Source organism: Elephas maximus, chromosome 19 (assembly GCF_024166365.1).
Source record: "Elephas maximus indicus isolate mEleMax1 chromosome 19, mEleMax1 primary haplotype, whole genome shotgun sequence".
Classification (NCBI taxonomy): domain Eukaryota; kingdom Metazoa; phylum Chordata; class Mammalia; order Proboscidea; family Elephantidae; genus Elephas; species Elephas maximus.
Window position 1 is genome coordinate 50,799,897 of NC_064837.1, and position 27,217 is coordinate 50,827,113.

Here is a 27,217-nt window from a genome sequence, read left to right on the forward strand (position 1 = left end):
AGGTAAAGTACAAAGTGTGACCCAGGAGGAGATAAACTACACTCCAAAAGAACTGCTTGACTTTTCTAATATGTACAAACAGAAACCTCAGCAATATGTGTGAAATGGTTATTAAGGGTGTGGAATAATGGTGCAAGGAACATAAAGATGGATCAGCCTGAGTTTATTGATATGGGTCCACTAAGTAGACATTCTTCATTCAGTGTTCCAGTTTGAGAGGTTAGGAAGGGATCTAGTAGTTTATTTGGTTGGGTCACTGAAGCATGGATTATGAGTTGGCCTACAGTAAATCAAGTTGAAGTACCAGACCTGCCTTGCTATACTGTAGAAGAAGGTATCCAAAGGCTTAGGGAAATTGGCATGTTAGGGTGGATTTATCAGGTTAGACACATAGACCCACACATGGAGTGCCCAGAGGACACACCTTTTAACACAATGATGAGGAACAAATTTGTGAAGGGAGCTTCAGCATCCCTGGTGATTGCTTTTTTATGTAAGTCAGATTTGACAGTGGGAACTGCCCTAACTGAATTAAGACACTTAACTACAATGGATGTATCTGTCAGTTTGTCTTACTGTGGTGGTCTGTGTGTTGCTGTGATACTGTAAGCTTTGCCAATGCTATTTCAAATACCAGCAGGGCCACCTCTGGTGGACATATTTCAACGGAGCTTCCAGACTAAAACAGACTAGGAAGAAGGGCCTGGAAGTCTACGTCTCAAAAAATTGGCTAGTGAAAACCTTTATGAATAGCGGAAGAATATTGTCTGATATAGTGCCAGAAGATGAGACCCTCAGGTTGGAAGACATTGAAAATATGACTAGGGAAGAGCTGTCTCCTCAAAGTAGAGTCGAACTAAATGATGTGGATGGAGTCAAGCTTTTGGGACCTTCATTTACTAAAGTGGCAAAACTCAAAATGAAAAGAAGTAGCTGCAAACATCCACTAATAATCAGAATGTGGAATGTACGAAGTATGAATCTAGGAAAACTGGAAGTCATCAAAAATGAAATGGAATAAGTAAAAATTGATATCCTAAGCATTAGTGAGCTGAAATGGACTGGTATTCGTCATTTTGAATCAGATAATCATATGGTCCACTATGCCGGGAATGACAAATTGAAGAGGAATGGCATCATATTCATCCTCAAAAAGAAGATTTCAAGATCTGTCCTGAACTACAACGCTATCAGTGATAGGATAATATCCATATGCCTACAAGGAAGGCCAGTTAGTACGACTATTATTCAAATTTACACACCAACCACTAAGGCCAAAGATGAAGAAATTGAAGATTTTTACCAACTTCTGCAGTCTGAAATTGATCAAACATGCAATCAAGATGCACTGATAATTACTGGTGATTGAAATTCAAAAATTGGAAACAAAGAAGGATCGGTAAATATGGCCTTGGTGATAGAAACGATGCCGGAGATCTCATCATAGAATTTTGCAAGACTAAAGACTTCTTCCTTGCAAATACCTTTTTTCAACAGCATAAACGGGAACTATACACATGGACCTCGCCAGATGGAATACACAGGAATCAAATCGACTACATCTGAGGAAAGAGAAAATGGAAAGGCTCAGTATCATCAATTAGAACTAGGCCAGGAGTCAACTATGGAACAGCTCATCAACTTCTCATATTCAAGCTGAAGTTGAAGAAAATTAGAACAAGTCCACAAGAGCCAGAGTATGACCTTGAGTATATTCCACTGGAATTTAGAGACCAATACTCAAGAATACATTTGAAACTTTGAACACTAATGACAGAAGACCAGAAGAGCTGTGGAATAACATCAAAGACATCATACATGAAGAAAGCAAGAGATCATTAAAAAGGCAGGAAAGAAAGAAAAGACCAGAATGGATGTGAGAAGAGACTCTGAAAGTTGCTCTTGAACATCGAGTAGCTAAAGCAAAAGGAAGAAATGATGAAGTAAAAGAGCTGAATGAAGATTTCAAAGGGCTGCTCAGAAGACAAAGTAAAGTATTATAATGAAATATGCAAAGATCTGGAGATAGAAAACCAAAGTGGACGAACATGCTCGGCATTCCTCAAGCTGAAAGAACTGAAGAAAAAATTCAAGCCTCAAGTTGCAATACTGAAGGAGTCTATACAGGAAATATTAAATGACAGCAGGAAGCATCAAAAAGAAGTTGGAAGGAATACAGAGTCACTGTACCAAAAAAAATTGGTCAACATCCAGCCATTTCAGAAGGTAACATATGATTAAGAACCTATGGTACTGAAGGAAGAGGTCCAAGCTGCACTGAAGGCATTAGCAAAAAACAAGCCTCCATGAACTGACATAATACCAATTGCAATGTTTCAGCAAAACAGATGCAGCGCTGGAAGTGCTTGCTCGTCTATGCCAAGAAATTTGGAAGACAGCTACCTGGCCAACTGAGTGGAAGAGATCCATATTTATGCCTATGCCAAAGAAAGGTGATCCAACCGAATGTGGAAATTATCGAACAATAGCATTAATATCATATACAAGTAAATTTTTTGCTGAAGATCATTCAAAAGCAGTTGCAGCAGTACATTGACAGAGAACTCTGGAAATTCAAGCCAGATTCAGAAGAGGACATGGAACAAGAGGTATTGCTGATGTCAGGTAGATCATGGCTGAAAGCAGAGAATACCGGAAAGATATTTATCTGTGTTTTGTTGACTATGCAAAGGTTTTTGACTGCGTGAATCGCAACAAATTATGAATAACATTGCTAAGAATGAGAATTCCAGAACACTTAATTTTGCTCATGAGGAACCTGTACTTAAACCAAGAGGCAGTCATTGGTACAGAACAAGGGGATACTGCATGGTTTAAAGTCAGAAAAGGTGTGCGTACAGGTTGTATCCTTTCACTATATTTATTCAATCTGTATGCTGAGCAAATTACCCAAGAAGCTGGACTATAGGAAGAAGAATGCCACAACAGAATTGGAGGAAGACTCATTAACAACCTGCAATATGCAGGTGACACAACCTTGCTTGCTGAAAGTGAAGAGACTTGAAGCACTTACTGATTGATGAAGATCAAAGACCACAGCCTTCAGTATGGATTGCACCTCAACATAAAGAAAACAAAAATTCTCATAACTGGACCAATAAGCAGCATCATGATAAACGGAGAAAATATTGAGGTTGTCGATGATTTCATTTTACTTGCAGCCACAATCAAAGCCCTTGGAAGCAGAAGTCAGGAAATCAAACGACACATTGCGCTGGGCAAATCTGCTGCAAAAGATCTCTTTAAAATGTTAAAAAGCAAAGATGTTACTTTGAGGATTAAGGTGTGCCTGACCCAAGCCATGGTGTTTTCAATCTTCCCATATGCATGTGAACGCTGGATGATGAGTAAGGAAGACTGAAGAAGAACTGATGCTTTTGAATTACGATGTTGGTGAAGAATTTTGAATATACCGTAGACTGCCAGAAGAAAGAACAAATCTGTCTTGGAAGAAGTACAGCCAGAATGCTCATTAGAAGCAAGGATGGCGAGACTTCACCTCACATACTTTGGACATATTACCAGGAGGGACCAGACTCTGGAGAAGGATATCATGCTTGGTAAAGTAGAGGGTCAGCAAAAAAGAGGAAGTCCCTCAACAAGATAGGTTGACACAGTGGCAGCAACAACGGGCCCAAGCATAACAACGATTATGAGCGCCTTTGGGCAGGAGGTGTTCTTGTGTAGTAGGGTGCCTCTGGGCACTTGGCACAGCTAGGCTCACTGACCCATGGAACGAGAGAGAGAGAGAGAGAGAGCTGAGCACCTTCCGGCCTAGGCCTACTGGCAGAGTGGTGCCTCCAGACACTTATTGGTAGAGCTAAGGAGCTTTGTAAGACTTGCCTGAGCAGGGCAGAGGTTAGGGCCAGAGGCCAAGAGGACAAGGGCCGGAGAGAAGCCTACCTTCAGGCATGGCTGAGAAGAAGCTGTCCTGATCAAAGAATTGTATCATGAGTCATTCCTGGTCTTGAATTGTAAATCATTACTTCTCTAATAAACTCCATAATCATGAGTATTGTCTGTGAGTTCCGTGTGGCTATTGCAACAAATTATTGAACCCAGCAGAAAAGCAGAAAGTGCGGTGGGAGGCATGGCTGGTGTAGGAATTGGCAAAAAGGTTGGAGAGAGGAGGTATGTCTGACCTCTGCCTCACAGGAATCAGACTTGGGCTGCTGTTGATGGTGATTCTCTCCTCCCCCTCATGAGGCGCCATTTCTCTGCTGCTGCTTCTCGCTATCTTTTACTGTCTCCAATGTTACAGCTGCCTGTCTCCTGGGTCCAGGAGGTTCTCAGCACAGGGACCCTCGGTCCAAAGGATACTCCCCTCTCCTAGTTCTTCTTTCTTGGTAGTGAGGTCCTCCCTTCCCGTCTGTGGGATGGCTCATTTTAAGCTTAGCAGGATGGCAAAACTGACCAATCCCCTCATTAGGGTTTCACAGGTATTTGCACAGTTCCACCCCTACAAGGGTGCCATGCACCTTACCTGCATTATTAACAAGTTATCCAATCTCCCTGGTGGGCGACAAGCACCTTATTTGCATAGTCCCACCCAATCATTTGGTGGCTGGGGCGGGGGACAAAACCAAGGCTAGGAAGGCATATAAAACCAATTCTTTGCACTGTACCTGGTAATCTGTTCTCCTAAAAGATACAGCCTAAAAAACCCTATGCAGCAGTTCTATTCTGTCTTTTAGGGTTGTTATGAGTTGGAATTGACTCAACGGCACACAACAACAACATATCTAGGGAGGAAATTAAATTTATAATTAAAATTCTTCCCATAAAGAAAACTCCAGTCTCAGAGGGCTTTACTTGTGAATTCTACCAAGAATTTAGGGAAAAAATAATACCAACCCTACATGAACTTAGCAAACTGAATTCTGCAATGCATGTTGTTGTTGTTGTTGTTAGGTGCCATTGAGTCAATTCCAACTCATAGTGACCCTCTGTACAACAGAACACTGCTCAGTTCTGCACCATCCTCACAATCGTTCTTATGCTTGAGCCCATTTTTGCAGCCACTGTGTCAATCCATCTCGTTGAGGGTCTTCCTCTTTTTTGCTGCAACGTATAAGAATTATAGTACACCATAACCAAATGAGTTTTATCTCAAGAATCAAAAGTTGATTTAACATTTGAAAATCGCTCAGTGAAATTCACCATATCAACAGACCGAAAAGGAATAGATGGGAAAAAAAAGCACTTGACAAAACCCACTCATCATACAAATTTTCAGCAAACTCGTAGTAAAAGGAAATCTCCTCAACCTGATAAAGAACATCTATAAAAAACCTATATACTTTAAAATGGTACAACCACTTTGGAAATCTATCTGGAGTTTCCTTAAAAAGTTAGAAATAGAACTACCGTACAACCCAGAAATTCCACTCCTCGGAATATACCCTAGAGAAACAAGAGCCTTTACACGAACAGATATATGCACACCCATGTTTATTGCAGCACTGTTTACAATAGCAAAAAGCTGGAAGCAACCAAGGTGTCCATCAACGGATGAATGGATAAATAAATTATGGTATATTCACACAATGGAATACTACGCATCGATAAAGAACAGTGATGAATCTGTGAAACATTTCATAACATGGAGGAACCTGGAAGGCATTATGCTGAGTGAAATTAGTCAGATGCAAAATGACAAATATTGTATAAGACCACTATTATAAGATCTTCATAGTTTAAACTGAGAAGAACACATTCTTTTGTGGTTATGAGAGGGGGGAGGGAGGGAGAGTGGGAGAGGGTTATTTACTGATTAGATAGTAGATAAGGACTACTTTAGGTGAAGGGAAGAACAATACTCAATGCAGGGAAGGTCAGCTCAACTGGACTGGACCAAAAGCAAAGAAGTTTCCTGAATAAACTGAATGCTTTGAAGGTCAGTGGAGCAAGGGCGGGGATTTGGGGACTATGGCTTCAGGGGACATCTAAGTCAATTGGCAAAATAAATTCTGTTAAGAAAACACTTTGAAGTGTGGCATCTGGGGTCTTAAATGCTAACAAGTGCCCATCTAAGATGCATCAATTGGTCTCAACCCGCCTGGATCAAAGGAGAATGAAGAACACCAAGGTCAGAAGATAACTATGAGCCCAAGAGACAGAAAGGGCCACATGAACTAGAGACTTACATCATCCTGAGACCAGAAGAACTAGATGGTGCCCTGCCACAACCGATGACTGCCCTGACAGGGAGCACAACAGAGAACCACTGAGGGAGCAGGGACAGTGGGATGCAGACCCCAAATTCTCATAAAAAGACCAGACTTAATGGTCTGACTGAGACTAGAAGAATCCTGGCAGTCATGGTTCCCAAACCTTCTGTTGGCCCAGGATAGGAACGATTCCCAAAGACAACTCATCAGACATGGAATGGACTGGACAATGGGTTGGAGAGAGATGCTGATGAGGAGTGAGCTACTTGTATCGGGTGGACACTTGAGACTGTGTTGGCATCTCCTGTCTGGAGGGGTGATGGGAGGGTAGAGAGGGTTAGAAGCTGACAAAATGGTCATGAAAGGAGAGACTGGAAGGAGGGAGCGGGCTGACTCATTAGGGGAAGAGTAAATGGGAGTATGCAGTAAGGTGTATATAAGTTTATATGTGAAAGACCGACTTGATTTGTAAATTTTCACTTAAAGCACAATAAAAATTATTAAAAAAAAAAAACCCACATACTTAATGGTGGAAGAATAAATGCTTTTCCCTGAAGAGTAGGAACAAGGGAAGAATACATGTTCTTACCACTTCTATGGCACAGTTTCTGTTGGCCATAGCTAGGACAATGAATTAAGAACAAGAAACAAAGGCATACAGATTAGAAAGGCAGGAGAAAACTATCTTCATTTGTAGATAAGATAATCATGAGTTAGAAAATCCTATGAATCTACAAAAACACTACTAGAGCTAATAATTAAATTTATCAAAGTCATAAGATACAAGGTCAATATTACAAAAATCAATAGTATTTCTATCTACAAGTAACAAACAATTGGAAAATGAAATTTTTAAAATACCATTTATAATAGCATCCAAAGACATGAATTGCTTATGGATAAATATGACAAAATATATGTACAATCTTTACACTAAAAAATGCAAAACAAAAACATGTCTGAGAAAAATTTTAAGAAGCCAGAATATTTGGAGAGATATGCCATGTTCACGTGCTGAAAGACTCATTATTGTTAAGATGGCAAATCTTGCCAAATTTACCTATAAGATAATGCAATCTTAGAATACCCACAGACTTTTTTTTTTTTTTTTAGAAAAACCTAAAGTAAACCTAAAATTTTAATAGAAATGCAAAGGGCATAGAATTGCCAAAACAGTTTTGGAAAAGAATAAAGTTGGAAGATTTATTCTATCTGATTTCAAGGCTTACAATAAATACGCAGTAATCAAGACAATAAAGGTTGACATAAGAGTAGACATGGACCAATGGAAGAGAATAGAGTTCAGAAATAGACTCGCATACATATACAGTCAAATGATTCTAACACAAAATGAACTTTGACCCTTGTCTCATACCATCTACAAAAATTAACTCATAATGGATCATATATCTAAAGGTGAAGGGTAAAACCATAAAAACTGTAAAAGAAAACATAGGAGAACATCTTTTTTGACCTTAGAGTAACAATAATTTCTAACAGAGGACACAAAATTCTTAAACTATAAATGAAAAAAAATTGATTAACTGGACCTCATAAAAAATTAAAAACCTCTGCTCACCGAAAGACACCGTTAAGAAAATAAATAGGCAAGTCAAAATCTGGGAGAAAATGAAATACATATATCTGACAAAAGACTTGTATCTAGCATATATAAAGGACTCCTGCAACTGAATAATTAAAAAGACAAACAACTCAATAAAAAATGAGCAAAAGACTTGAACAAACACTTCACACACACACAAAAAATACAAACGTCTATTAAACTCATGAAATATCTCAACATCACTAGTCATTAGAGAAATGCAAATTAAATTCACGATGAAATACTGCTACGTATCCGCTAATGGCTAAAATGAAAAAGATTGACAACACCAGTTGTTGGAAAGGACGCGGAGCAGTCAGAAGGCTTACGCATTGTTAGTGGTGCTATAAAATAGTACAAACACATTGGAAAGCAGTTTGACAGTTTCTTTCAAAGTTAATCATATATTTATCCTATGATCCAGCAATTTCACTCCTATGTATTTAGACAAGAGAAATGAAATATATATCCACAAAAAATCCTGAATGATAATATTTATAGCAACTTTATTCATAATAGCCCCAAACTGGAAACAGCTCAGATGTCTATCAACAGGAGGAGGAATACACCAACAAAAATATACTTCTCATCAATAAAATGAAACAACTACTTATACATGCTGCCACATCAGTGAATCTTAAAGACATTATGCTGAATTTAAAAGCCAGATGCAAAAGAGCATATATTGTATGATTCCATCTATATGAAATGCTAGAATTGACAAAACTAACCTATGGTGCTAGAAATCAGATCAGCGGTTGCTTCCAGGGGTGGGTTTACTGGAAAAGGACATGGGACAACATTCTGGGGCTGATAGAAATGTCCTATGTCTTCACCCGTGTGTGGGATACATGGGTGCCTGTATTTCTCAAATTATTGAATGACACACTTAAAATCTAAACTTTTCACTGTACGTTAAAAAAAAAGAAATCTGTGGCCATTGAGTTGATTCCAACTCATGGTGACCCCATGTGTGTCAGAGCAGAACTGTGCTTCATAGGATTTTCAGTGGCTGTAAGCTTCTGTAAAGATTACAGCCAAAAAAACCCCTATGGAGCAGTTCTACTCTGTAACACAGGGGTTTGCCATGAATCAGAATAGAATCAAGGGCAACATTTTTTTGTTTGATTGTTTGTTAGGTGGTTGCCTGGGATCAGGGTTAGGGTTGAAGATTTACTGGGAAGAGCCACAAAGGAACTTTCCGGAGTGACAGAAAGATTCTATACTTTGATTGTGGTGGTAGTTAGTTACATGGGTGTATACGTTTGACAAAACTAACTGACCTGTAAAATTAACATGGGTCTATTTTTTTTTTATTTTGTTGTATGTCAATGATACTTCAATAATACTGATTTTAAAAATTGGGACACTAATTCTCAAAATCAAAATGAAGACCTAAGGAATAAAAAAAGAAGAAATAGAAAACCTGAATAGTCTACAACTATTAGAGAAATTGGGCCAGGAGTCGAAAATATTCCCACATAGAAAGCTCCCTGCCCAGGTAGCCTTGTAATTAAATTTAATCAAATATTCAGGAAGCGACTACTTCCAAACATTCACAAATTATTAGAGTATAGCAAATAAAACATTAGCAAAGTGAAGTCAGTAATACGTAAAAAGAAGATATATCATGACCAAACTGAGTTTATCCCAGGAATGAACGTTGATTCACATTAGAAAAATCAATTAATGTAGTCCGTCATATAAACATGTTAAAGAACAAAAACTGTATATTCATTTCAGAAACAGAAAAAACATTTGATACAAGTTGCCATCCATTAATGATTAAAAACCAGAATGTTCCTTAGAAGCGAGGCTGATGGGCCTCCTTCTCACTTACTTTGGCCACATCATCAGGAAAGACCCATGGATAGAAGAGTCATGTTTGGTAAAGCATAGAGTTGTTGAAAACAAGGGAAATCCTCAAAGAGATAGATTGACATAATAGCTGCAAAAACGGATTCAAACGTACAATCACAACGAAGACGCAGGACTGGGCAACATTTCATTCGATTATACATCAGGTCACCGTGACAGCGACATATTACTTGAAGGTAGACTGTGATAAGTTGAAGATTATTTTCTCTTTGGGTAGCCCAGGTTTTCATCCCTGAAAGTTCTGAGCCCCTGGTTTCCAAGTCCCTTCAGGTCATAGTTTTGCTGCAATTGTCCATCAGATATCATCAAGGCATGGAATCAACAAGAGGGGCCTGAGTTAATTCCCTGAGTTTCAGATTTACTCTTCCCGGCCGCCATTTTGTAGCAGCAACCCTAGCTTCTCATGATAATCAGGCTCAAATACTCCTGCCAGGAGAGTAACTTCTTTCTTTGTCTGCTGGTTTACTGTCACAAAGAGCCCAAAATGATCATGAGGCAGCCATAGCCTCAGGTTTAGTGGGAGCCTCACTGAATGTCCTGACAGAAACACTCCCTCCAACCACTCGTGGAAATCACCATCTCTTGCTGTTTTTAGCTGCTCTCCCGTTGGTTCAGACTAAGCGACCCTACATACAACAGAACGAAACACTGCCTAATCCTGTGCCATCCTCACAATTGGTGCTATGTTTGAGCCCACTGTTGAAGCCACTGTGTCAACCCATCTCTTGAGGGCCTTCTTTTTTTTTTTTTTTTCTCTACTTTAGCAAGCATGATGTCCTTCTCCAGGGACTGGTCCCTCCTGATAACATGTCCAAAGTATGTGAGACGAAGTCTCCCCATGCTTCCTCCTAAGGGACACTCTGGCTGTTCTAAGACGGATCTGTTTATTCTTCTGGCAGTCCACGGTGTATTCAATATTCTCCGTCAACTCCATAAGTCAAAGGCATCAATCCTTCTTCGGTCTTCCTTATTTACAGTCCAGCTTTCACATGCATAGGAGACGATTGACAACATCATGGCTGATGTCAGGCACACCTTAGTCCTCAAAGTGATATCTTTGCTTTTCAACACTTTGAAGAGGTCTTTTGCATATACTCCAACTTCTCAGATTATTTGCTCAGCACACAGATTGAATAAGTATGATGAAAGGACACAACCCTAACGCACACCTTTCGTAATTTTAAAGTAGGCAATATCCCCTTATTTGACGGCACTGGGTGGGTTTTAATATCCCCTTGTTCTGTTGCAGCGACTGCCTCTCGGTCCACGTAACAGGTTCGGTATGAGCACAGTTAAGTGTTCCAGGATCTCTAGTCCACTGTCTTAGTTATCTAGTGCTGCTATAACAGAAATACCGCAAGTGGGTGGCTTCAACAAACACAAATTTATTTTCCTCACAGTTTAGGGTGCTAGAAGCCCAAAACGAGGGCGATGGCTCTAGCGGAAGGCTTTCTCTCTCAGTGGGCGCTGGGGCGAAGGTCCTTGTCTTTTCAGCTTCTGTTCCTGGCTCCTTGGAGATCTCCAAGTACTTGGCATCTATCTCTCCCCACCAGCCCCGCTCTGCTTTTCTCGCTTATTGTTTAATATCTTTTATATCTCAAAAGGAATTGACTTAAAACACACCCTATACTAATCCTAGCTCATTAACATAACAAAGACAACTCACTCCCAAATGGAATTATAACCACAGGCATAGAAGTTAGGATTTACAACACATATTTTTGGGGGACGCGATTCTATCCACATCCACCAAAATATAAAGTTGTGGTCATGGGAAAAACACAAATTCCCCAGTGGGTCTCTGGGAATGATGGTGAGAGGGGCCACTCCAACTTTCCATTTCTTGGTTCCTGGAATCATGTATTCTAGCGGTTTTGGACACAGCACCATATAATTACCATTGGTTCAAATTATACACAGCACTGCAAGTCCAGTTTGGCAGATTCTGGGTAATGGGGTATATAGTACCATTATCACTTCTCCTTTGCTGCAAAGTGAGTCCCTTGGTCCAAAATGATGTTATTTAGGATCCCATGTTGATAAATTAGATAGTCTGTGAATGCTTGTGTAGTGATGTTAGCTGAGATGCTGTGGTCAGGAGAGGCAAACCTACATCGAGATTATGCATCAATCCCAGAAGGACAGATCACTCTCTCTCCAGAGTGAAAGGAATCTGATGGAATGAACTTGGTTGGTCTCCTTGAGAGATGGGGCCATGTTGAGGGCTCAGAGTTGTCTCTGCTGCTCACAGACTGGACATTCAGCAGCGGCAATACTAGACTAGCCATAATGAGAGGAAGTCCATGCTGTTGAGCCCCTGCATAGCCTGCATTCCCCTGATCCAGTTTCAGTAAGCATATTAAAAAAAGAAAAAATCTAAACCCTTTCCTGTTGGGTCAATTCTGACTCATAGCGACTCTATAGGACAGAGTAGACCTGCCCCATACAGTTTCCAAGGAGCACCTGGTTTTGCAGACCTTTTGGTTAGTAGCCGTAATACTTAACCACTATGCCACCAGGGTTTCCCAGTAGCACATTAGGACATATTTTTTTAAAATCGTGATTGGTCCTCTGCTGCAGATGGCACGGCCTGGCTCCAGAACATCTGGGGCTTGCCAGAGACTCCATAGAACATTCTTCTGGATCATAGATAGATGACATCTGCTGGGCTATATGGCCCAAGTGGCAGGAAATCTTGCATCATTGCCTGGACCTAAGAAACCTCTCTCTTGCTTCGGGCCCCACTCAAAACTGGCAGTCTTCTCAGTTACCTGACAAATCAGTTGGAGCAGTATTCTCAGGTGTGGTATATGCTGTCTCCAAAATCCGAAGGGGCCTGCCCAACTCTGGGCCTCTTTCTTAGTGATTGGAGGTACAAGGTGATACCAGACCATTAGACCCCTAAAAATTTCACAAAGACCTCTCAGTCTTTGTAGGATTTATCCTTCTACCTTCCATGCAGGTATCTTGCCAGGACATCTGGAATACTTGACATTTCCTGCTGACCAGGCTTGATTAGCCTGATTTTATAAATACAGTGGATCCATGCGATGTTCTGTGAAATACCCAGATGACCAAGGTCCCTTTGGGCTATATTGTGACAGGTAGCAGGAGAGTTAATGTAGCTCTGGGGAAGAATTGCGAATGCGTACTGTTGTCTGTCCCAAGGGAAGGGAATTGCTTCTAATCCTCCTTCCTTCACCAGATTAACAGCAACATACTAAATGGTAGGGGCTATGTTGATCCGTTCTAGGAAAGCTACTACACCTGGCACACCAGCTTAATTAGGGCTACCACTTGTTTAAGTTCACTATTACTGTCACCCAGAGATGGATACTGTTACTGTCAGGACTTTGTATCTTCCCTTTTTGGGGAGGGGGACCAGAATATTTTCATTTGTGCAAAGGATAGCTGCATCTTGTTAGGCAAAGGCACGAAGTAGTTATTGTCTAAATATGCATAGAAAGATGTCTATAGGTGTTGAATAAACAAACGGGCGAACTGTACCAGTTATTTATTTATTGCCTTTCAGCTCTTTTTTGCTCTCAGATGGCGGGTGGAGCTGGGACTCTTCAAACTAATTTCCCAGATTCCATGGCTTTCTGTTATATTCTGCTAATATGAGGCACTAGAGGGATAGTGGAAGACAGGAGGAAGGGAGAAGGGAGTTCTTTCCCATTTTTCCTGTTTTTATCAGTGTCACTCTCTCATTGGAAGTTGGTTCCAGTCTTCAGCTTCTTTATGCATCCTGAGAACCGGCCTTACAGATGCCTCTGAGCTCCCAAGTTGTGGTAACTTCACACCTTCCTTTTTGTTCCCTCAGCCCCAGCTGCTTCACACAGTTACTAGTTGTAGCAGGTTGAATTGTGTCCCCAAAAAGATATGTTCAAGTCCTACGCCTCCATACCTGTGAGTGTAAGCTTATTTGGAAATAGGGACTTTGTAGATGTAATTAGTTAAGGATTTCAGGATGAAGGATTTAGGGTAGGCTCTAAATCCAATGACTGGTGTGATGGTTAAGATTGTCAACTTGATTGGGCCATGATTCTCACTGTTTGTATAATGTTGTGATCAATTCCCTGTTGAAATTTGATATATGATCCCCCCCGATGATGGAATCTGCTGAATAGTACCGGTGGAGGGGGGGCCTGTGGCAGCTCACTGCTCTCTCAGCCTTCATCTCTCTGCCCTCTGCCACCTACTTCCTTCCTGCTCACCTTGCTAAGGTTTTTGGCTTGTTCTGGATCCTGCAGCTTCCTCTTGTCATCTGACCTCCCATTCTTGGGCCTTGAGTTAGCAACTTACCTGCTGGTCTTGGGATTCTTCATCTTCACAGCCTATGAGCAAGAGTCCTGCTCCCTGACCTGCCGATCTTGGGTTCACCAGCCCCTGCAACTACGTGAATCAGGAGAAGCCTTGCAGTCTTCCCTGCCAATCTTTGGATTTGCAGACCTTCACAGCCTGTGAGCAGGAGCCCTGCTCTCCAACCTGCTGATCTTGGGTTCACCAGCCTCTGCAGCTATGTGAATCGGGAGAGGCCTTTATCCTGATCCATGGACTTGGGATGTTCCAGCCTCTACAATCATGTGATGTGTTTCCTTGATATAAATTTATTCACTTTATAAATTTATACACTTTACCAGTTTTGCTTCTCTAGAGAACCCAGCCTAAAACAACTGATATCCTTATAAGAAGAGGAAAGAACATACACAAAAACACAGAGAAGAGAAGATATGAAGATGGAGGCAGAGATTGGAGTTATGCTGCCATAAACCAAGGAATGCCTGGGGCCACCAGAAGCTGGGAGAGGCAAAGAAAGATTCTTCCTAGAGTCTTCAGAGGGAGCATGAACCTGCTAACACCTTGACTGTGCCTCTAGAACTGTGAGAGAATAAATTTATGTTGTTCTAAGTCACCTAGTTTGTGGTAGTTTATTATGGCAGCCCTAGAAACTAATACACTAGTTCTGGGTTGTCTTGATGTTCTTTCTCTTTTTGCTCTTGTTGTTTTCCAATTTCTTTGTAACCAATTCCCTGTATTAAATCCCCTCTATTTGGAGCCCTGGTGGAACAGTGGTTAAGAGCTTGTCTGCTAATCAAAAGGTTGGTAGTTCAAATCCACCAGCCACTCTTTGGAAACCCTATGGGACAGTTCTACTCTGTCCTACAGGGTTGCTATGAGTCAGAATCAACTCGACAGCAATGGTTTTATTTTTGTTCAATTTGAAATACATAACATGGTTTCTGTTTTCCTGACTAGACCCTATCTGATACACAAAATTACCATAAATGGTAGAATAGATGAAGTGTGGTATAAAAACCCATTGCTGTCGAGTTGATTCCAATTCATAGCAACTCTATAGGACAGAGTAGAACTGCCCCATAGAGTTTTCAAGGAGTGCCTGGTGGATTCGAACTGCCAAGCTTTTGGTTAGCAGCTGTTGCACTTAACCACTACACCACCAGGGTTTCCAAGTGCGGTATAGTCATACAAATTCAAAATATAATATTGAGAGAGGCAAATCACAACTGAATTCATACAACATGACTCAATTTCTATAAAGGTTAAGAACTGGCAACATTAAATATATTATTTATTTGTGTACATATAGGTAATAATATAGGGTCGCTATGAGTCAGAATCGACTCAACGGCAGTGGGTTTTTTTGGTATAGGTAATAAAGCTATAAAAAAAGCAAGGAAAGATTATCACAAAATTAGGACAACGGTTACCTCTTGGGGGGATGGATGAAGGTATCTGGGAGAGGCGTATAGGAGGCCCAGAGTGCTGATAATGCTCTATTTCTTTAACTTTGAGATGATAACACATCTTAAATAGTCTTAAAGTGTACATATATGTTTTATGCGCTCTTCCGTGCATGTGATATATCTTGCAATTTAAAAGCAAAAGAACAACACAACTGCCACCAGCTATGGGTCTGGAGGCAGGAGGATGATAAGAGGGGCTTCTAGAGGTGACGCAAGAGGGAGAGGGCAGAGGTGGGGCTAAAAGACCAGATCTGAGGACAAAGAAGCCAAGAATTGAGGCTAGGGCTATGTGGGCATGAAACCCCGTGCTGGAGTCAGAACATTGTCTCTAGCCACCAGGAGTCAAGTCCCCAGGGCTGGGGACTTCTATAGGTCCTTCATCTTGTGCTAACAAAGGGGTCCTGCCTTCTGATCATATTCAGTCACGGGTGTACATCTGAGCAGAGTGGACACATTGACCATCAACTAGCAGAATAGAAGAGTGAATTGGGTGGGTGTGTGGAGTCAGTAACAGATCTGAACTGAGCCCTGGAATGGAGTTCCTGAAGCTGGATGGAGAGATGGGAAGAAGCCCCTTTAATCAACCCAGAATGGTTTTCTTTGGGAGCTGCAGATTTCAGTGGATGAGAACCCTAGAACAGGCTGAACAGAAGAATGTGGCAGCTGGGAGCAGGGATGTGGGAGAGAAACAGGGAGGGAACAGCAGCAGGGTAGCGGGACTGTGCCTCCATTCCCCACCTCCCTGTACAACCAGCTTTGTAAGGGGGGCCCTCCTGACCTTGCATGGGATCAATGATCCCATACAGAGTGGAATCATGGAGCAATGCTGGTAGCTAAGGAGTTAATTAACCCTTAGCCCAGCTGGCCTTGGGTTGCTATAATGGGGTAAGACCGAGGGAGAGCCAGTACCTTGACTGCCACTTCCTCCAGCTGCCTTGGCACCACTGTAGGCACCAGCTCTACTGCTGGGAACCTCCAAGGAGCCCGAGCGCTTAGCTGCCTGTTCACTCCCGGCTGCCAGTCCTGAGTGGCTCCAGGCGCTGGGGTCCCACGGCTGATTGTGTATTCCCATCCCCCACCCCAGGAGAGGTTGACTCCGCAGGGCCTGTGCAGACAGACATGTCAAGCCTGGACACAGACAGACACGCAATCCCTCTGACTGCTTCTCTGCTGCCTGGGTCAGCCGCGGAGGGCCACCTGCACTCCTGGAATGCAGCAACTCCAGGCCCGGCGGAGAATGCCGTTGCCGAATGGGTAGAGGTGGGCTGGATGGGGTACCGGAGGTGAGGACCTCCATTCTCCACGCAACCGGGGGAAAAATCAGAGGTAGGAGCCGCCCATCACAGGTCAGAAACAAGGCAGGAGAGGCGGCGGAGCACAGAGACCCGACACGAGGAGCCTCCGGCCCTGAGTGTGGGGGCGGGGGACAGGCCAGATGCCCGCTCCAATTCCAGCCTCTCCCGGGGACCCCCTCGGCTCTCCCCGCAGCCCCGGCCCCTCCCCCGTCCCCAACAAACCCTGCACACTCTGCGGATTGGTCCCCGGCCTGCCGGGGGCGGGGCCCCGGGCCCTGACGTCACCAGCCGAGGGGGGCGGGCGGCTGGGGGAGGGGGTGACAGGGCCCGGCTCAGCACCTCGGAGAGCTCCCTCCCCGGCCTTGTTTTGCTCCCGAGTTGCTGCCGGGGGAGGGAGCGAGGGGGCCGGGCGCTAGGCGCGGAGGCAGGGGGATGGCCGCTGGGGGGTCAAGGGGCCCTGGCGGGCAGAGGGCCCAGCCGTGAGCCGGCGGGGGGCCGGGACGCCGGGCGAGGTGGGGGGCAGCGGGCGGCGGCAGCAGTGGCCGCATATCTGGATGGAAGCAAGCTTTGTCCAGACCACCATGGCTCTGGGGCTGTCCTCCAAGAAAGCGTCTTCCCGCAACGTGGCCGTGGAGCGTAGGAACCTAATCACCGTGTGCAGGTGGGCGCCGCTGGCGGGTGGGGGGCGGGATGGTCAGGGAGCCGGGTTGGGCAGCTGAGGAAACTAGCGCGTCCGCGGGAGGAGACACAGCAGCTGGGAGAACAACGAGGGAAGCAAAGGGTTAAAAGTGCGCGTCCACGGCCCCTCCCAGGCCCAGAATGGGGAAGGGGCTTGAAGGTCTGGTCCCTACCCTTCTAGGCCTATGCAGGCCGGTGCACAGCCTGGGTCTTGGGGGTTGGGGGGTTTTAATTGGCACGGCAGCTTCCTGTGAGAACCAGGAAGTGACATTGTGTGAGGGGGAGGGGGAGGGATGTCTGGCTTCGTTTGCTGGGGGCGGGGGCGGGGCAAGCCGAGAACTGCTGGGGGGAATGAATGCTCTCCCGGGGTACCCTCACCCCCACCCCTGTCAGCCAGGCCTCTCTGCGGTGGGGCTTTGCCTGGGAGACTTTCCTCCGCTGAAATCTCGGAGCAGGGACCGTACCCTCCTCCATCTCTCTCTGGGCAGCTGCAGCTTAGGCCAGGGTCACCTGGGCAGCTGGGCAAAGCCATGAGTCAGGCTAGCCAAGGGTGATGGGTGCTGCCCCTGGCACGGGAAGAACCAAAGACTGGCTATGGAAGCCTGAGTCCTCTGGGCTCAAGGAGAAGAGGATGGAGGCAGGGCCCTTGGTCCCTGAGGGTGCGGCTGTCGCAGTGTTGGGAAGAGTCACAGGCTCTCTTGGGGCCCAGGAAGTGGTCCTTCCCACTTCAGCCCTGCAGTGGCTCATCATCCCTGTTCTGCCCGGAGCCAGGAAGCAGCCAGCCGCCCAGCTAATCTCCCTGCAACCCCCAAGGACACTCCCCTCTCCCTCTGGGGTCCCCATGCCAGTGGTTTCTCCACCTGCAGCCTCCCTGGTGCCCAGGCCCCCCAGGTGTTGGGGAGTAGGCCCACTCAGGGCAGGGTGCCCCCATCTCAGCCAGCTTCTCTTGCCAGCCCCACCTACCTTGTACACAGACCTTGGCCCTGCCTCCTCCCCCAGGAATTAGCGCCCACCTGATGCCCTAGTTCCTCCTGTAGCTCCTTCCAGGTTCCTGGGCACACATCCAGCCATGCTGTGTGTCTCACACGTTATAGCCCTGCGGCCAGCACAGTGCTGTGCACATCAGACCTTCCACAAAATGCTTTCCATGTCATGGAAAGAATAAGTGCAGCTATGGCCCGGCCCAGAGCACAGGCTGCTGCCTCCACCCTCACTCCCAACCTGTCAAAAAAAAAAAAAAAAACCCAGTGCCGTCAAGTTGATTCTGACTCATAGTGACCATATGGGACAGAGTAGAACTGCCCCATCGGGTTTCCAAGGAGTGCCAGGTAGATTCGAAGTGCCGAACTTTTGGTTAGCAGCCAAAGCTCTTAACCACTGCACCACTAGGGTTTCCACCAACCCACCGGTGTGGTGTAAAACAAAGATTTTGGCCTTCGGGGCCAAATAGTTGTAGGTTCCAGCTCTTCACCATTTATTAGCTGTATAACTTTGGGGGAAGTCTCCTGACCACTCTGGGCTTTGGGTACATCATGCCATGTCTGTAACATGGGGCAGATGTAACAGACACCCCAGAGGACGGTTTTGATGAGATACATGTAGGGCCCAGCACAGTGCCAGGCTCACAGAAACAGCCACATCCTGATGACACCCCTCTCCTCCCTCTCGTCATTCTTGACCTCCCAGGTTCCTCTTCTTTCTCTTACCTGCCAGGATAGCTGACGCTCTTGACTGTGGAGAGGAAAGAGGGAACTCCCCTGGCCTAGGCTGGAGAAGCAGAGGTTCTGGTAGACCAGAGGTGGGCTCGGAGCTGGGGTAAAGGGTAGTATTTTTGGGCATCAGGGCATGACAAAGGCTCAGAAATCCCTCGGGCCTCTGCTGCCTCATCACTGTCACATGGTTTGCCTCCAGCTCCCAGAACAGCTCCCTTTAGCAGGCCAAGGGTTCCCCTGGGCCCTGGCCTCCCTGTCTCCATGGTAACCCACAGCAGCCACTGCACCTCCTAACCGGGCGCACACCATGGGGCTCCCAGGGGCGATGACCAGCTGTACAGCACCCCTGAGGACAGATGACAGAGGGCTGCCACACTGCACCCAGCCCCAGGCCCCTACCAAGGCCTGACACAGATGACCAGAAGAAACCATCAATGGAGGGTCATAGTGAAGCCCAACCAATGTCCTAAATGCAGACTCCCTCCCAGGAGGGCCATCATCCCACTACTGGCCCAGCTCCTCACCACCCCTTGCCCAGCCCTGCCCAAGACTGGGACCAACATTGAATGTGACAAGTACTATTATCACTGTTACACAGGAAGATGGGCTTAGAGAGGTTGAATGACTTGTCCAAGGCCACACAGTATTACAAGAAAACAGAATTTGAATCCACTGGGCTGCCTCCCCCTACTGTAACCCCAATCATGACCTACCTGGCTATAATCTCAGGCCAGAACAACTCTGAGCCCAAAGAGAAGTGAAGGGGGCCCCATAGGTTCAGCTGTGCCATTGGCCTGAAAGCCTCAGAAGCCAGTACTCCAGGAATACAGTCTTGTAGGGTGGAGGGCAAGGAAGTCAGAGGCTGCTCAGGGACCTAAGTATGACAGCCCCCAGGAGGCCACAGATGTAGCAGAAAGAGCAAGGGCTTTGGAATCAGACATAACTGCTTGAGTCCTTACTAGTGACCCTGAACAGACCAGACAACCTCTTGGAGCCTCAGTTTCCTTATCTGTAAAATGGGGATGATGATGATAAAAAGAGGACCTACCTCCCAGGTCTGCTGTGAGGGCTGGATGAGATAATACATGCACAATATGGTGCTTGGTACAGGATAAGGGCTTAAGAAACTTAGAAAGAAAAAACGACAGTTCCAAGCAGCCCCCATACCCCTGGTGTCCCCATCCCTGTCTGTCACCCACAACAGGGCAGTAATGGGATGTTGGAAGACATATCCCCATCCTGGCCCCACCCTACTGCAGACTGTGGAGATTGCAGGGGAGGGATTGCAGGGGAAGCCTGAGGCTTCAAGCAGGACTGGAGAGAGGGGCAGGGGCCACCTGGCTTAGCGCCTCAGCCCTCCTGGCTTCCCTCAGCTCCCTCCACTCTGAGAAGCCAGGTGTCCAAGCCTCCAAGCTCTTTCCCAGGGATCTGCTGCCAATGCCCCTCTGGCCCAATGTGTGTATCAGACCCACACCCTGCAGCTCCCCGCCCCCCACCCCGCCCCAGCTCTGCACTGCCTGGTTCTGGGCAGCTGGTGTGTGGGTGGCCGAGCTGGGAAGAAAAGGAGGAACAGGGGTATTCATTTGCTGAGAGCCCACCTGGCCACCCATGAGTGCCCACGCTCCATATGCACGGTGCCAATCATATGCCCTGGCAGAGGTGACTCCCCCACCCCCAGAAAGGGCAGCAGGTTGTCCCAGCAATAGCAGAAGCCAGCTCAGGGCAGGACACAAACAGGCTTCTACCTCCTGCGTGACCTCCAAGTCACACAGATAGAGAATGACACTGAAGGGGGATCAAGGAGGAAGGGGATCCCCAGAGATGGGGCTCTGGGAGAGCCCCCTGGCTTTGGTGCCCCATCTTTCTATCTAATGTTTCATCTCCTCCCGTATTTTGTTCCCAAAGCTTCCTCTCTCTGGCTGTCACCTCTCCTGTCACCCACTTCATCAATCAGTCTCCTACCTGTCATCCTCCCTCCCCACCTGCCACTCTGTCATTCCACATGTCATAGCCCCCCTGTGGTCACTGTATTCTCACCTGTCACCCACCTCTTTTTCCCTCTGCGTCCCACCACATCCACACCTGTTCTCTGCCCATGGCTGTCTCTCTTGGCCTGACACCTTCCTCTTCCTTCCCTACCCTGTCTTCTTACCTGACACTGACCGTCCCTCCCCGTAGGTTCTCCGTGAAAACACTGCTGGAGAAGTACACGGCCGAGCCCATCGACGACTCATCTGAGGAGTTTGTGAATTTTGCAGCTATCTTAGAGCAGATACTCAGCCACCGTTTCAAAGGTGGGCCCAGGCTTCTGTCACCCACCGCCTAGCCCTTCCAACTTCCAGCTCTTAACGTCCAGCCACCCCACTCTGATATACTCACGGCTTTCTGAACCCCACACTGACTCTGGCCCCAATCGTGGGCCCTACACAGAAGCTCATGCGTAGAGCTAGGAGGAGGGAGGGGTCTTCCGGGCACACACAGTGGATGCCCACCAGCCCCATTGATGGGTGTCAGCTTTATGCTGGTGTGCCCTCTGAAAGCATGCATGTGTGTGCACACGTTTGGGGTGGGCACTATGCATGTGCATGGGAACCTATACGTAGGCATGTGTGTGCTCCATTACATGGCCCCTCTCCAAACTCCCTGGCCTTGCTGAGCCCCCCTCCCTGCCCTGGCTCAGCCTGTGCCCCAGCAGGTCCGGTGAGCTGGTTCAGCTCAGATGGGCAGCGGGGCTTCTGGGACTACATCCGACTGGCCTGCAGCAAAGTGCCCAACAACTGCGTGAGCAGCATCGAGAACATGGAGAACATCAGCACAGCCCGAGCCAAGGTGATGGGGGCTGGGGCAGGGTGGGGCTGGGGTGATGCTCCCTGGCTCTGGATGCAGGAGGCCTGCCTGCTCCTTGGTCTTCACCCCTACCCACAGGTACTGGGGAGAGGGGTGACAGGAGGCCACAAGGTCTTTCTGGGACTGCAAGTGAAGGTGAGCTTGCTTTGTAGGGCCGGGCCTGGATCCGGGTGGCACTGATGGAGAAGCGCATGTCAGAATATATCACCACGGCTCTACGGGACACCCGGACCACCAGGTCAGACCCTGCCTGTCAGCCCAGCCATGGGTCTCAGTTTGCATGGTCATCGTCTAAAAGCACTTGATTTTTAAGTTCCAGTGGCAACTTTCAGTACCTGGACTACAAGTCCCGGGATAACTGCTAGCTTCTCTCCCAGGTTGTTCCTAGCATGGCTGTTCTGAGGTCCTGGAAGTCACACTAAGCACTACTCCCATCACCTCTATGTCAAATTATATGTCCCATTATCTCCCACCACTCCCATCATGCACAGCTCTACCCTTGGACACACCTCTAGACAAGCCCCAGCCATGTATGGCTTTACTTGTTGGCCTTGTTCCATGACCTTCTGCACACAGCCCTACCTGCTTCCCAGATAACTGCAGCAGTTCTGTACTTGTTACTGGGACTAGACAGTCCCGTGAGCAGTTTCAGCCCCTGGACTGTGGGTTTGCAGAAAGATTGGGTCCCTGTGTTTGAAGCTGTTGGATGTAGTAGGGGCATGTACCCTCCACCCCCAAGGTGGTCATGCCCAGCCTGACCTTTTACTGCATTTATCCTGTCTGTCCTCACATTTCAGAATTCAGGTCAACATATTTTTTGAGCCCCTGCTATAGGCATAGTGCTAATGATTTACACTTGTTCCCTGACTTTGAGGATCTGGGTGACCCAGTACTTGGTGGGAAGGGGCAGTTCAAATGATGGAGGGGAATCTATTCTCAGGTAACATCCGTTCTAATAGCTGGGAGACACAGGTCCTATCCCCAGCAAGCCCCAGTCTGACGGGGGCAACAGGATCCAGGAAACACTGGGAGGCAGACAGCAGAAGTCCTGAGGGGTGCAGACTTGGGAGGAGGAGGGTGCTGGGCCGTCAGTCCCTCTCTTGTCCCACAGACGATTCTATGACTCCGGAGCCATCATGCTGCGGGAGGAAGCCACCGTCCTCACAGGGATGCTGATAGGACTGAGCGCCATAGACTTCAGGTGGGGCTCTCCAGGGTGCTGGAGGGGGGTGTTTCCCCCATGAATCTCCACACCCCTATTCCCTCCTGCCCGGCCCCAACCCTGTGGCTCCTTTGCCCCAGCTTCTGCCTAAAGGGGGAAGTGCTGGACGGGAAGACCCCTGTGGTCATCGATTACACGCCCTACCTGAAGTTCACCCAGAGGTGAGCAGCTGGAGTTGCGGTAAGCTCCGGTGACTCTCAGATGACCCTCGGGTGATGGTCTGAGGGGCAGTGACGGGACTGGGGACGGCCGGGCCAGTATCCTAACCTGGTCCCACTGCCCGAGGGGTCTGGATTGGGATGCGAGTGGGGCAGGGCTGGCCCGCGCCCACTGCTGTCTCACCGAAGCTACGACTACCTGACGGACGAGGAGGAGCGGCACAGCGCCGAGAGCAGCACGAGCGAGGACAACTCGCCCGAGCACCCATACCTGCCGCTCGTCACCGACGAGGACAGCTGGTACAGCAAGTGGCACAAAATGGAGCAGAAGTTTCGCATCGTTTACGCGCAGAAGGTGCGCGCCGAGCGGCGGGTGGGGGTGTGGCGGTGCTGGGGACACTGCCCAGCCAGTGGCTGCGGCAGCGGGGACCGCGTCCTCTCTACCCGGGCTGAGCCCGCGCTCCGCAGGGCTACCTGGAGGAGCTGGTGCGCCTGCGCGAGTCGCAGCTGAAGGACCTGGAGGCGGAGAACCGGCGGCTGCAGCTGCAGCTAGAGGAGGCGGCGGCGCAGAACCAGCGCGAAAAGCGGGAGTTGGAGGGCGTGATCCTGGAGCTGCAGGAGCAGCTGTGAGCGCGCTGCCGCCCTGCCCCTGCCCCCCACTCAGAGCATGTCAAGTCAGCGAAACCCATCATTCAGGGACCCCCAAGTGATGTCACTCCCATGACTCTAACATCACCTTTCCTGACACTGCATCCAACTCAGCTAACCGCCAGCGTTAACCCACTGATCCACACCTTCACCGCAATACACTCCATGACCTTCTAACATTATCCCCAAAGATCCCCAACAGAAGATGCAGGGATAACCGACTTCACCCTACATGACCGTAGACATCAGCTAGAACAGCCATCCAGCGTTACTCACATTGCCCTCCAGTATTCCTCCTCCACGCCATTACTCACAAGGACCTCTAACCTTATTCAGCCACCACGACCACAATATTCTTCTTGCTCAGCACCCCTCGGACCTCGAACACAGGCCCACTATCGTCACTGAGTATCATCACCTGCAGTGACACCTAACTTCACCCCTACTTACTCCTCTAACACTTCCCTTAAACTTCATCATCCACGGCCTTCCAACATGACCCCCAAGGCTCCCTGTTACCCTTCGGGGATTTTCATACTAGTCTTCACTGGCCCCTTATCATCCCAACTGACTCCCACAGCACCCCATTATACCCTCTAGCCTCCAACATTAGTGCACTGATCCCCATCACCCCTCTGACCCCCAGAGCCACCTCCACTGACTCCCAGGATCTGCCCACTAACCCTCAACATTGTATCCTCATTTGGCTACCCAGGTTTCGTCCCTGACCCCTCCCCACCCTCTGCTTAGCCTCCTTTCCCCCACTTCTGCTCCCTCTCCCAGCCAGGCCTGATCCTCCCTCCTCCCCCAGGACAGGTCTGATCCCCGGTGACCACGCCCCCCTGACCCAAGGCTCCAAGGAGCTCACCACACCCCTGGTCAACCAATGGCCGTCACTAGGAACGCTCAGTGGGGCCGAGGGTGCCCACAACCCTAAGCTCTATCGTAGGTGAGTCCCAGCCGGGGGTCATCTCGGGCCTGAGTGCCAGCCCTCCTGGGCAAGGAGCATCCTGGGGGCTGTAGGTCACTGCCTGCCAACCCAACTCTGTTCTACTGCAGACACAGCTTCATGAGCACGGAGCCACTGTCAGCCGAGGCCAGTCTGAGCTCAGACTCCCAGCGCCTGGGAGACTGCAAGCGAGATGAGGAGCCCTGGGGTCCCATTGGTGAGCCCCCCAAAGCAACCCCCCTTCAGGACAGACTGAGGCCAGGCCAATTCCCTCATTTTCGCAGCCCTTTGTGAGAGCTTAGCACACCAGCTAAAAGCTTGGTTTGACTTGTCAGGCAGGTGCAAATGCAGCTGCATGAGCTTGGCCAATTACTTTACCTCACTGAGCCCCATTCTCATCTGTAAAATGTGGACGTTGATTAAAATAACTGCTAAATGGTTAGCATATGGTGAGGGCTCAATGGCTTTTTGGTCTTGGACTCCTCAAGGGGCTCACAAACTCATGGGGAGTTCTTCAGCCTAACTAATTTGCTCTTATCTCACGTATACTTTAACTGCTTGCCTGATCAATGTTTCCCCCTTTTCTTTGGCTGCCAGGAAGCTCAGAGCCAAATTAGTGGCTCCCTTCAAGCAAATGTTCAGGACTGCAACGCATGCATTTTGTGTTGACCTCACCCCAAGCTTCATCTTGGTTTTCCTCATCCTAGCTCTCCCTTGCCTGGATTTCCTGTTTTTTTCTTTTTATAAGCCACACTGTATTGGATAACCCTAGACCTTTTGAGACAAGGCAGGCCATGGACATGTAACAATCCACCACACTGTTTGTGATTGTCTGTGTGTCTGTCTCCCCCACCAGACTGTGAGCTCCGTGAGGGCAGGGACTCGTCTTGTCCATTCTCTGTATCCCCAGTGCTTGGAACAGAGCAAGTGCTCACTGTGTACTTAATAAATGGACAGAGAGAGGCTGAACCTCTGGGGGAGACAGAGACATAAGCTGACGATTACAATACAGTGTCCCCTGTGCCTAGCACTGGGCATGGCACCAGGGGGTGCTTAATCAAGGTTAACTGAAAAGAGCAAACGCTCGCTCCAGAAGAGATCAAGAAAGTCCCCTGGGAGGTAACCTAAGGGTTGTCCCTTCACTGCCCAATCCCTGTGCACGCCCCACCCCACTGACACACATGCAGCTCCGTTGGCCGGCCTCACCCACCCTCTCTTCCCAGGGAAGGACCCCACGCCCTCCATGCTGGGCCTCTGCGGCTCCCTGGCCTCCATCCCCAGCTGCAAGTCCCTGGCAAGCTTCAAATCCAACGAGTGCCTGGTGAGCGACAGTCCTGAGGGCAGCCCAGCACTGAGCCCCAGCTGAGAAGCAGCGTGGGCAGTGCCAGCCCCACCTGCCTGGGGCCATGGACACCTGCCACCTTTCCTCAGAATGCCCCCATTCAGACCACTCTTCCAGAGAACGCCACCCACCCAGTGAGAGATCTCTGGGGGAGATATCGGACCCTTGCCTTTTGCTCATTTTTGCCTCCAGCCAGAGGCATGGCTCTGAAGGGAGCTGGTTGGGCTGGAAGGCTGGAGTGCCAAGGCCCAGGAAGCACCTTAGGGACACTTGCTTCTTCCTTCTGATGACCCTGGTGCTTGGCTAGCTCCCTGCTGGACCTTCCTTCTTTCATCTCCCCCAACCTCCTCTGGAGCTGGTGGTCCGGCCTCAGCACCCCATGTCCCATGCATCTCGTGTCTGTCCCTGTGCACTCCCGGGATCACCCCTTCCTCAGTCTTCCGGACAGAGAGCTCTGCTGAGGGGATCTGGCAAATAAAAATCAGAGGACTGAAGACAGCCTGGTCTGTGGGGGCTGGGACAGGGCCTTCCGGAGGTCAGTGGAGCCAGTGCCCAGCCTGTTAACCAAGGTGACGTCCATCAGCGAGCCAGTCTGGGTGCCCCAGAGCCCAAGAGGTCCCAAACAGGGAGTGGGGGCTCAGTCTGAAGTGTTTTAAGTTATTAGGTTGGCCCAGGGCACGGCCAAAACATGAAAGCGCCCCTTCGATGGGATATTCTTTGAGCCTTGCTGAGAGCAAGATGGAGGCAGCGGGTCCTAGCTAAGGCCTCAAATTTCCCATCATCCTGAGCACTTCGGCTGTGGTCCAAAGTTGCAGACCCTTCCTCTGTTGTCACTTAAGAGTACCATTGGGGAGCAGTCTGACCACCTCCCACTCTGGCCCCAACACAGTGGGCCCTTCCTGAAAGGAGTTCACTCCCAGTCCCCA

General features: G+C 47.9%; 1 protein-coding gene across 7 annotated transcripts; it reads left to right on the forward strand.

Annotated features, from left to right (window-relative positions):
• Window positions 1–17,235: 17,235 nt before the first annotated feature.
• Window positions 17,236–26,776, forward strand: RUNDC3A (RUN domain containing 3A). Of its 7 annotated transcripts, none has more exons than XM_049860767.1 (11): window positions 17,236–17,396; window positions 21,304–21,419; window positions 21,806–21,954; window positions 22,125–22,210; window positions 23,084–23,173; window positions 23,275–23,355; window positions 23,542–23,707; window positions 23,821–23,978; window positions 24,812–24,949; window positions 25,060–25,166; window positions 26,173–26,776. In XM_049860767.1, the coding sequence occupies exons 1-11, from the start codon at window positions 17,290–17,292 to the stop codon at window positions 26,313–26,315; spliced, it is 1,341 nt and encodes a 446-aa protein (XP_049716724.1). In that variant the 5' UTR covers window positions 17,236–17,289; the 3' UTR covers window positions 26,316–26,776. The 7 variants fall into 7 exon arrangements, with proteins under 7 accessions (XP_049716724.1, XP_049716718.1, XP_049716719.1 ...); XM_049860761.1 differs by having other exon boundaries at window positions 17,238–17,396; window positions 21,818–21,954; XM_049860762.1 differs by having other exon boundaries at window positions 17,238–17,396; window positions 21,821–21,954.
• Window positions 26,777–27,217: the final 441 nt, after the last annotated feature.

Excerpts from the sequence above, each read along its gene's own strand:
- RUNDC3A (XM_049860760.1), top strand. The coding sequence starts at position 21,562 with ATGCGTAGAGCTAGGAGGAGGGAGGGGTCTTCCGGGCACACACAGTGG. Across the intron at positions 23,174-23,274 it reads CTGAGCGCCATAGACTTCAG|CTTCTGCCTAAAGGGGGAAG; the intron begins GTGGGGCTCTCC and ends CCTTTGCCCCAG. Across the intron at positions 23,979-24,811 it reads CTGGAGCTGCAGGAGCAGCT|GACAGGTCTGATCCCCGGTG; the intron begins GTGAGCGCGCTG and ends CTCCTCCCCCAG.